This window comes from Olea europaea, chromosome 20 (assembly GCF_002742605.1).
Source record: "Olea europaea var. sylvestris chromosome 20, O_europaea_v1, whole genome shotgun sequence".
NCBI lineage: Eukaryota > Viridiplantae > Streptophyta > Magnoliopsida > Lamiales > Oleaceae > Olea > Olea europaea.
Window position 1 is genome coordinate 15,932,688 of NC_036256.1, and position 11,940 is coordinate 15,944,627.

The 11,940-nt window shown below is 36.1% G+C and overlaps 1 protein-coding gene across 3 annotated transcripts in view; it reads left to right on the top strand.

The window, feature by feature from the left end:
* LOC111369816 (piezo-type mechanosensitive ion channel homolog) overlaps positions 1–11,544 on the top strand; it is a 28,808-nt gene extending 17,264 nt beyond the window's left edge. For all 3 annotated transcript variants that reach the window (XM_022991481.1, XM_022991482.1, XM_022991483.1), the window contains 7 exons: positions 778–3,257; positions 3,526–3,915; positions 4,681–4,839; positions 5,975–6,478; positions 7,956–8,097; positions 8,197–8,341; positions 10,984–11,544. In XM_022991481.1, coding sequence (XP_022847249.1) covers positions 778–3,257; positions 3,526–3,915; positions 4,681–4,839; positions 5,975–6,478; positions 7,956–8,097; positions 8,197–8,341; positions 10,984–11,119 — 3,956 coding nt within the window. In that variant the 3' untranslated portion in view covers positions 11,120–11,544. The remainder of the gene's footprint in view (positions 1–777; positions 3,258–3,525; positions 3,916–4,680; positions 4,840–5,974; positions 6,479–7,955; positions 8,098–8,196; positions 8,342–10,983) is intronic.
* The last annotated feature ends 396 nt before the right edge of the window (positions 11,545–11,940 follow it).

The following is an 11,940-nucleotide window of genomic DNA, read 5'->3' on the forward strand; positions in this document are numbered from 1 at the left end:
AAGCTAGCATTTATTGTGTTATTAAATTTTTGATTGAGTATGATTTGCTTCTTATGAAGGGGAGCTCTGTTAGGTCTACACAGTATATGTCCCAATCACCTACGTCATCATTCCTTTCATTTATCCTCAATTTGGGCCACATAAATTGTTGGCATATTTATCTCATCGACTGTGGTACGACTATATATCCATCTTAGCATCCTCATTTTCACTATGATAATCTAATGAACATTCTGTTCTTTAACTACTCATCATTCAGTATCATACAGCATAGCACATGTAATAGTTAATAGAATTGGTCCTTTTAACCTCAATAGAGATTTTCCAAGCACACAGATTGCCTGTAGCACTTCCGTTTTTGGTCCAACATGCCGTAATCCATTTCATTACATTCTCTTCTATTCGTACTTCCTTGTTAATAATCAAGCTTTACACTTTCTCTATTGAGGCCCAGTCATTAAAAATTTGTTATGGTGGCTAAATATGTGCACAGTTAAGTCATCCTTGCTGGTAAAAGCATTCAATAGTGAAATAGAAGGAACTCTTTTAGAGAAAGAATAACTAAAGCAATAATTGCAAGAACCTTATAATGTTGTAAAACTTCCACAGAGGCTATTTCTTTATTTAGTTTAAAGTTCCTTTGACTCTGGAACCTCAGGAGAACACTGATCATTTGTCTAATAGAAATTTCAGAGGCATGAGCTTGATATTTTACCTGTCAGATTCAATTTCTCTTGTGCTGATCTAACATTGCTGTGTATCCTGTTTCTCTGGCAGGGCTTATTGTTGATGATCCTCGAACGCTGATTAGTTATTATGTGGTCTTCATGCTCGCATGTTTTAAACTTCGTGCAGATCGTGCCTCAAGTTTTTCAGGGTCATTTACATATCGCCAGATGGTTTCACAGCGTAAAAATGCGTTTGTTTGGCGAGATCTTTCATTTGAAACAAAAAGCATGTGGACTTTTCTCGACTACGTGAGGCTTTACTGTTATTGTCATCTATTGGATCTGGTACTTGCTTTGATTTTGATTACGGGGACCCTTGAGTATGACATTCTGCACCTCGGTTACCTTGGTTTTGCTCTTATTTTCTTCCGAATGAGGCTTACGATACTAAAGAAGAAAAATAAGATCTTCAAGTACCTGCGAATGTACAATTTTGCAGTTATAGTTCTATCTCTTGCTTATCAGTCTCCCTTTGTAGGTGATTTTAATGCAGGGAAGTGTGAAACAATTGATTATATTTATGAGGTGATCGGGTTTTATAAATATGATTATGGGTTTCGTATTACGTCAAGATCTGCTTTGGTTGAGATCGTCATTTTTGTTCTGGTATCACTTCAGTCATATATGTTCTCATCCTCGGAGTTTGATTATGTCTTTCGATATCTTGAGGCTGAGCAAATTGGTGCAATTGTACGTGAGCAAGAGAAGAAAGCTGCTTGGAAGACTGAACAGTTGCGGCATATTCGCGAATCTGAGGAGAACAAACGTCAGCGTAACTTACAAGTAGAGAAAATGAAATCTGAGATGCTCAACCTACGAATCCAGCTTCATGGTACGAATTCAACTGATTTCTGTGGTGATACTTCTCCTGCTAGCGAGGGCTTGAGAAGGAGGAAGCATACTTCATTTAATCTACACTTGGACACCGACAACCTTGAGAAACAGGATGGAAATATCTATTCTGATTCAGTTTTCCCGTTTCATTTGAATGATTCTCCTGGTAGTGCAAGAACAGAAAGTCCGATTGCAGCAGACTTAACAAAGCCTCCAATGTATACCTCTATTTGTGAGATCACAGAACTTGAGGAGGATGCAAATGATAAAGCCTTTACTGATTCATACACGGCAAAGAAACGCAAAGGCCAATCACGGGAAAACCCATTAGTTTCTGCTGTGCAGTTGATAGGAGACAGCGTCTCCCAAGTACAGTCAATTGGAAATCAGGCAGTTAACAATCTTGTCAGCTTCTTGAACATTCCACACGAAGATTCAGATTCAAATGATCCCTCGTTTGTGGAAGATGGAGTATGTAATGTGAGCGAAAGCCTAGACATTACAGATGCGCACGTATATCGTTCATCTTCTTTGCAGTCTGACAAAAGTAGAATGTCGGATTCTGCTAGGCTACGGATTGGGCTGATTGTCCACCATATATGGTCCCAGATGCGATCCAACAACGATGTAGTGTGTTACTGTTGCTTTCTTCTGGTTTTTCTTTGGAATTTCAGTTTACTTTCTATGGTATACTTGGCGGCTCTTTTTCTCTATGCTCTCTGTGTAAATTCTGGGCCCAACTACATCTTCTGGGTTACCATGCTAATCTACACAGAAATTTATATTTTGATTCAGTATCTGTATCAAATCATTATCCAGCATTGTGGTTTCAGCATCCAGTCAGGCCTTCTTCGTGAATTGGGGTTTCCTACAAAAAAGATAACATCATCGTTTGTTATCAGCTTGCTACCTTTATTTTTGGTGTACTTATTTACTTTAATACAGAGTTCAATAACTGCAAAAGATGGCGAATGGTTTTTAGACGGATTTAGTAATGGTAAAGGGGGGTTAAGGGATCGAAAGGAGGTTCACGCAGATTCCAGCTGGAGTGATAAAGCAAAGAAACCTGTCCAGTTAATTGATTATATGGTGAGAATGGTGGTCAGAAGCTGTTCTAGATACTGGAAATCATTGACACAAGAAGCTGAATCTCCTCCATACTTCGTACAATTGTCCATGGATGTCCATGCATGGCCAGAGGATGGAATCCAACCAGAGAGGATTGAATCTGGAATAAATCAGCTGCTGCGACTTGTACATGATGAAAGATGCACAAATGAAAGCCCTAATCATTGTCCTTGTGCCAGCAAGGTCCAAATTCAAAGCATTGAAAAAAGTAAAACCCCAAATGTGGCCTTGGCTGTTTTCGAGGTGGTCTATGCCTCCTCTTTAACAGAATGTTCTCGAGCAGAAAAATACAACTCTCTAACTCCAGCAGCTGACGTAGCAAGAGAGATCCTTAAAGCAAAATGCATGGGCCTTGCTGAAGAAGTCGGATTTCCATACTCCATACTTTCTGTAATTGGAGGTGGCAAAAGAGAAATTGACCTTTATGCATACATCTTTGGTGCCGATCTAGCTGTTTTCTTCTTGGTTGCAATTTTCTACCAATCTGTTATTAAAAATAAAAGTGAATTTCTTGAGGTTTATCAGCTTGAGGATCAATTCCCAAAGGAGTTTGTATTTATTCTGATGGTAATAATTTTTGTCTATCATTTTCATTTTTGGGCTCAATCTTCTAAAAAATAAACCTTTGATTCATGTCCAAAAAAGATTAAGGTGAAGAACATTGACCAAATCTTTATGATTTCTTTAACCTTTTGAAATTGAAATTGAAATTGAATACTGTGTTCTTGATTTTATTTAAAGGGTCACATGACTAATCACTGCCAATTTTTATTCCTTGATTTCACTGCCACGTGCTTATATGGTTCGTTGATTTATGAGTTTTCTTTCTGTGCAGATAATCTTCTTCTTGATTGTGGTTGATCGCATCATGTACCTATGTTCGTTTGCAACTGGAAAAGTGATCTTTTACCTTTTCAACCTCATACTTTTTACATATGCTATCACTGAGTATGCTTGGCATTTGGAAACACAGAACGCAGCTGGGTTGGCACTTCGTTTAATATATCTAACTAAAGCTGGTTCTTTGGCACTACAAGCCATGCAAATCAGATATGGCGTTCCCCATAAAAGTACTTTGTATCGCCAGTTCCTAACCAGTGAAGTTTCTCGGGTCAATTATCTTGGCTATAGACTCTATCGTGCTCTGCCTTTTCTATATGAATTGCGATGTGTACTTGATTGGTCATGCACAACTACGTCGTTGACAATGTATGACTGGCTGAAGGTGAGTTCTCAGAGGTTTCAACTTTTGGGAAGTATGCATTGAAAAGGCACTCCTTTCATTGCCTATGATTTTTGTGGCTCGGTTGAAGTAAGAATTTTTATAAATGATTTTTGCAATAGAAAGTGTTCCAGCCAATTGGCCAAATATTACACTGGTGTAAACTTTGACCATGGAGCCAGCTTAAATTTTGTTTGTTGTCACCCCAAAGCAAGCTAGATATGGCAACCAGAAACTAAATAATGGCTCTGTAAGACCAAAATGCACCTAATCAAACTATTAGGCTTCAAATTACTTTTGATTCTTTAACTAGAAAAGAGAGTAAGTCACTAGGTGTATTTCTGGTTCACAAACCGATGATTTTTGCTAAAGCAATGAATTAATAACATGGGAAGTAATCGTCCTAACCTACTCGGAAACAAATAAATCTTCCACAAGCTGCATGCACAAAGGCCTTATGACGAGACTTCATTGGCTGGTATATTAACATTAGTTTTTCTTTATGAACCAAGATAAAAAGAAGTATAAATAGCTTGCATCCAAATCATAACATTATAAATTTTTTCAGATTAGTTGTGTTCAGCCTTAGACAGATCAAGGTACTGAAAATCTGATGCAACCATACTGAATTCTTCACTCCAGCTTTGGAGGAGTATACTCCCTGTCGGGGTACTTGTATTAAGTCTAATATTTTTTGTTTGGTTGTTCATCACAGCAACACATGATTAGATATTAAAATTGAAACTGATATTTACATATCCATTTTAGTTGGAGGACATAAATGCAAGCTTGTACCTTGTCAAATGCGATAATCTTCTGAATAGAGCTTCACACAAACATGGAGAGAAGCAGACAAAGATGACAAAGTTTTGCAATGGCATATGTCTATTCTTTGTATTAATCTGTGTTATTTGGGCTCCCATGCTGGTAAGTAACTCATGACACGACTGTTCTCTACAACATAATACTAGTTGTCATATTTTAGATATAAAATATAGGCAAATGCTAAAAAATTTCTATCTATCTTGTTATAAATTTGTTGTGTTATAATTGCTAAATTTTTAGTTACTGATTAATTCTTACTTTCTGTTTTTGGTTGTTTTTATTGTTATGATTATTGGTAGTGTCATTCATCATCATTCGGGCCCCAGGGTGGGGGAGAAGCATGAGATACACGGTCAAAATTCTTTGCAAAATAGGCACTGTAATGTAGAAAGCTTATAATGCTATTATGTTTCTGCAAGGTATTTTTTTATTTTTGAGCATCTTTTGCTCCCCTAGACTTGTAATTTGTTTGAAATATACATCAGTTCCATTTCAGAAATTAATTTGTACATTATGTTTTTTTAAAGGTATTAATTCATACATATTTTCTGGTACAGAAAGTTCACTTTTCATTTGACTTATTATGCCATTTCAAGCTTGCAACATGCGTTATTTCACCTTTAAAGATACATCTTTGTCCTCACTTTTTACTCTGTAGGGGGTCCTAGGTTGATTCTGCCACACGTTGAATATATAATTCAGCTGATTTCTATATCAAGTACACCTCACTTTGTTTTTAATATTATTCTTCAAAGTTCTCCCTAAGTTGCATAGTAGCTAGTTAGTAGTGTATGAACAGAAAAACTCAAGATAGTGTTGAGATATATTGCAATTTAAGTTGAACAAATAGCTGGTGTTATATTCAATTGAAATACAACTATTTTATCTGTATTTAGGTGCTCCAAAGTTGCAGAATCAGGAATAGTGACATACTGAAATTCTTTTCTTATTCTGTAATTATACCATTACAAAGTTGGTGGCTGGATAATAGCTGGTATCTTCTGCCATGGTCTGATATTGAGTCAGATTATTTTTTCTTCTTTTGTATATATGGAAGCATAGTATCATGTATAATGAGGATTACCTGAAAAAAAGTTGATTTCCTAATTGGGATTATACACAATAAACCTGAAATTTATGATGAAATGAACTAGTTTGAATACAGGGTTTGCTTTCTTTTGTTAAGAAAAACATACAAGAATGTTTTGTGTGGGTATAAAATGATGTTCTCTTTCAGATGTACAGCAGTGGTAATCCAACAAACATAGCCAATCCAATCAACGATGCTAGTGTTCAGTTTGATATCAGAACAGGGGGTGGAAGGTTGACGCTGTACCAGACAACTCTTTGTGAAAAACTTTCATGGGTTCAGCTCAACGCAAACTTTGATCTTGATCTCCATGTTTATTTGGATTCATATAATGTGAATGACATTCAACTGATTTGCTGTCAAGCTGATGCAAGTACCCTGTGGCTTGTCCCTGATTTGGTCCAGAGACGGTTTATCCAGTCTCTAAATAGCAGCATGGACATGAGATTCTCTTGGGTTCTTACAAGAGACAGGCCAAAAGGCAAGGAAACCGTGAAATATGAAAGAAGTGTTGATCCATCAGATCTTCCTGAGCCATCAGAAGTTGAACTGGTTCTGAATGGTTCCATTAGCAGCTTTAGGGTTCATAATATTCTTCCAAGGTATTTCCGTGTTACTGGTTCTGGAGAAGTTAGGGCATTCGAGCAAGCGGTATGTTTCTGAATCTTCTAAATTTTACTGTTCTCTTCTTTTCTGGTAAAAGAAGTTTATTCATGCTGTAGCGATACATATTACCACGTTAAGTTTGGATCAATTTAAGTGCGGGTGTCAAGTGTCTTATGTTACGCAGTTATGCTTTCAGCTTATAAAAACGATGAATTTCGTACTATCTTTCCCTGGGGACCAACAAATGGGCTCTAAAAGGTTTTTGGTTAAAGTTTCGCCTATACAGAAAGCCGGGTAAAGGTTGCTAAAGCAGAGTTAAGGGGAATAAATACTCCACATTACCTGTCAAAAGACTTTAGCTCATAGGCCAATTAGAACAATGTAGGTTATGTTCATGCTGTTTTCTCTTGTGGAACCATAGAAGGAATTCTATCGCTACTCATCATTATCTTTGTTTATGCATCAATGACTATGATGTATTCACTGTGGTTTCGGCATTATGGCAAACCCGTGTCAATATATATTTGAAGGTTTAGCCAAAACGGGGACAATTCCTGGTAAATGCTTCAATTTGGTCTGGCAGTAATATTTGGACAGGAATGGAAAGTGTATGATATTTAAAGACAAGTCGGGCATATATTGCGGTTATCGGGTCTTCAGTTACTTTTCTTAAAATTTGAAAGTCAGCCAGTGGATTCTGAATTTAATACCGCAAAAAATAAGCATTTTCAGAGTTTCTTAGATATTGGAGAAATATTTATGAAATCCAAACAACTCTTTTAAGAGCTTACCGAAGTTTCCAGTTTGACCAACAAAATATCAAAAGATGTTCTCACTTCATTTGCTAACATCTCCCTATCACCTTCCTAATTTCTACAGTTACTACTTTCCCCTTCCCTAGCTTCTTTTTACTAATGAGCTTCGTCCCCACCTCTCTCTACCCAATAAATCCCCTCTAATCACCCCCCCCCCCCCCCCCCCCCCCCCCCCACAAATCTCCTGCCTCGACTAATCCACGACATCTTCCGTCATCACCACCATTCCCTTGTCCACCACCTTAGCTTCCATCCCTCCTTTCTGTACGTCACCTAATCCTTCTAGATTTTCCTTAGCCCCTTGTGGGCGGGGTTGCATATGTCTTGCATTTTATGTGTATGTACCATATGTGATGGTTCAATAAATTGGTATGCGCTCAACCACACACAAAATAATTTTACACGTAAATCCTAAACTTTTCCCAATTTTTTAACGACACATTCTCCAAAAAAATTACTATTCCAAAATACATTTCCCCCAAAAAATGGGTCTCAAACTTTTCCCAATTTTTTAATAGAATGATCTCATTCCAGAAGAATAGACATTGTTTTGAGGTGTCCCAATATTGAAGAGAAGCATTTAACATGAAATTCTGAAGTGATCCTCGAGAAATGCGCAATATGTCATCAAAGTTTACTTTTATGTATTCTTTCTAAATAAAATGTAACTGTGAATAGCTAAGAAGTCAACTGCCTGTAATCTACAGGCAAATGATGTCAGTGCGGACCTGGTTTTACACCATGAGGGTTCTGGATGGTGGTCGTTCTACGATATCAATTCTTTTCCTGTCAATGGCTGCGAATCATTCTCCGGTCCCATGGCTATATTTGTGTCGGAGGAAACCCCTCGTAAGTATCTAGTAAAAAAAACTTCTTTTCTATTATTTGGATGAGACATTGAATCAAGAATACTAGTTTTAAGTTATTAATTCACGAAAACCATTCCAGAAGGATTTCTTGGTGAGACTCTCAGCAAATTCAGCATTTGGGGTCTCTACATCACATTTGTACTAGCAGTTGGCAGGTTTATCAGACTGCAGTGTTCTGACTTACGAATGAGAATACCATATGAGAATCTTCCTACGTGTGACAGGTAATGCTGATTTCCTGAACCATTTAATTTTTTTGTATAATAAATGGAAGTGTGCAGTACTGGTATCTGTGTTCATTAAGTGGGATCAGTCGATGTTGGCCTCTGGATTTTTGAACTTCGACTTTAGCATTAATAAAATATTGCATGCTCAAAGACTTCCTCTGATAAACTTATTGTTCAAGTGCTTTTTCAATTTTTTTACCCACTCTATTTCAGGCTAAATGCACCTTTGTTTTAAGTATGGATAGTCCCATTAAATATGAAACCTTTCTTACTCTGAGAATATGCTCCATAAATTTTTTTTATTGACAAATAACAAGGAAAGGTGGAGCAAATTGTTTTCTAAGCAATTGATCATGATTTATTTCTTCGAATTAGCAGCATCATTGTCTAAATATCCTCATTTGGGGAAATAAAAGCACTGGGGGACCGTGTTCAGTAGGAGAGATGCAGGACTAAAATTGGAGGAGACTGAAAATGGGACCCCTGCCACAAGTTTCTTTTCAAGTTTGAATACGATTGCTTCCTCTCAAACAACTTAAACTTTTAGATGAAGTGATAAAAAATAGTAGGTGCTTGGCCTTTGAAGTAAAAATGAATACAACCTACATGCAAAAGGGCACTCTCAAAGATGACTACTTAACCTGTTAGATAAGGTGGCCATTCATAAGATAAGCAAGAAAACTGTTGTGTCTATTTGGCATTAATGTGTTGATCTCAATGTCCTTGGATGAGACTGGTTAGAAGTCCAAAGTATTCAACATAGAACTCGTTTGGTTGAGCTTAAAAATATACTTAAAATTAATTTTACTTATTTAATTCAAAAGTAGGATTACTTTGTATGGACATCTGTGTGTAAATTGTAAATAGTTTTGTTTTCGTATAAATTTAGGTTAAGTCATTGTTTGTTTTAGATAAAAATCAGATTTTTAGTAGGTTTCGATAAAAGTTGATGGAATGTATCGTTAAAAAGTCTTGGATCCCATGAAACATGTATTTAAATTAATTATTGACTTTGATTTAGATTTTAATGCACTTTTCTAGCTGAACCAAACATGGGCCAATATATTAAATTGGATTTGATAATTTATTATATTAAGAAGTTAGTTTTTAATAATAAATTTTAAATATTATAAAATTTGATATTTAATATACGATTTGAGTGCTATTTTTTACTTTTAAATTATATTTTTTTGGAATAGAAACGAATTTAAATATCTTTTGATTTATTTAAAACTATATTGATTAAATAACATTTTATTGTTTTTATTTCATAAACTAATGGAGTTCTCAATCCCATTTAATTCAAATTGTCTCTTGAAACATTCTAACATAATTAAACCGACAAATATGTTTAAAACAAAAATAGTAACTTTTTAAGTTTGACTTACATGCTTATCATATGCTTGTCTTATGACTATAAATTGTTAAAAAACTCAAGCTACTTACCTACACATTTAGAAGGAACCATGAGTACAACCCACTTACCCACCATTAGTTTCTATTTATTTATAATTTAAAAGTTTAAAATACTTCCCAAACTTGCTTTGAGACTATCGTAGCTCTGTTTAATTGTTTGTCAGAGGATAGTTCTCTTTAATTGTTATTCAGAGGAACAGAGTAAAAAGGAGCAAAATGGACAAGAAGCCCTTACATTTCTTGAGTTGTATCAATTCACTCTCTAGAGTTTGCTTGCTTCACATGCCAAATGTATTATAATGCTTAAAGGGCTATAATTAATGTGTGTGTGTGTACTTATTAGTGTTACCGTGATATTGTTCCTTTCTGGCTGTTCTCCTCTCAAGGATAGAGATAACTAAAGAATGTAGAAAGATCTTCGAGAAACATTTTAGCAGGATAAGAGGAAGGAGATACTATTTAAGTTTATGCTTTTGTATTTTTTGGTTCTTAGCTTATCCTTGATATTATTCTTTATGGTACTTACTGTTGGATGTATAGGAAGTCTTCCTCTAATATAAATGTATAGGGTGAGCCTCCATTATGTGCATCATAGTAGATAGAAAATGGAAAGACACAAGTCCAAAACATATAGTAATTCTCTCCTTCAGCGACACATGGTGTAACAGCTCTCACATTGAGGGTGAAACACATGATATCGTGTATTATCCTTGATTTCACTTTTTCTTTCTGTGTTATTAGTGGCTCTGGTAATACGGATTATTCGTTTAATCTATAACGCTTACTACTATTTAGGTTGACAGGTCTTAGGACAAGAGGATTCCTCTTCTTACAGTGAGTGAGTTGAAATTGAGTACTTGTGTGCAAGTATACTACCGGAATAATGTGCATGAATACTGTATTCCCAAGTCTGACATTCATATTCACACGTGCAACTTTTTCTCACAAATATTTCAATGGTAGCCAAAGGATTTTGTTATTACCACAAAATCCAAAATAAATTTACATTTCAGCTGCAAACGTATCCAAGCGATGTAATTTTTATTGCATTTTGATGGCATTTTTTTGTAGAGGATTTGGTAGTAGTGGACAGTATTAAGAAAGAAAAAGAAGATAAAATTTTGTGTGTACAACATAGGTTAAAAGTATAGCAAGTTGTTACAGCAAATACAACCAGTTAATTTTTATACGATCTTAAAGGCGTTTTGATTTCATTTCTCCAGGTTGATAGCCATCTGCGAGGATATATATGCTGCAAGAGCAGAAGGTGAGCTTGGAGTTGAAGAGGTCCTTTACTGGACATTGGTGAAGATATACAGATCGCCACATATGTTGCTCGAGTACACCAATCCCGACTAGTCTCGTTAAATAGAAGCCCTTCTTGCATGGATGGACAAATTGCTGACAATAGGATCGACTAACATCCATCTGAAGATAGAGATATACTAACAGTGTTCTATCGGTTTTTCACTCCTGTAGTTTTCAGTGAGAAGCCTCTCGGCTTGTATTTTTTCTATGTCAAGAAGTATCTCTAAAGCAAGTATGGACGTCTGTTGGAATTTATTTATTTCCGATTGCATTTTTGAGGCACTGGAAATGTGTAAATATCATCTGAGAGAATACTGCATACAGCCTTCTGATGCAAAGTGTAAAAAGATGCTAATCTCCTAAGTCTCTTGTTCATTTTCACTTACAAAACTTGAGAGTGGTGGTAACCATATCCATATGTAGATGGAGTTGAAAATTCTCCGATATCAATTGAAGCATAACAATTTTTATTTTTATTAGTTTTGCGCGTTAAAAATGCAAGGTTTAGATCAATAGCTTCAGCATCTCAAATGGGAATTGGAACCTATTTCTTGCGTACATGTCGTAGTGTGTGTGTGATTCCCCTCCCCCGCGGACCCCCCGTTGACAAGGAAAAGCAGCCAATTGCATATTGCCACGGACATGTGAAACAACAAAGAGGGAAATACAATCTGTTCAGAGGATATAGGAGGGGGAGAAAGGGGAGTTCGAAGGAAGCTTTGAGTTCATACTGGTCATTGGTTGAGGCTTGGGCTACTTCATTCCTATTTCCTAGGGATAGACATGTATCACAACTAACCATTACAAGAAGCTTTGAAACATCATTAAAGATTGAGGCTGTCGGGGATAATTCATCAGGTGAGACTAGATTT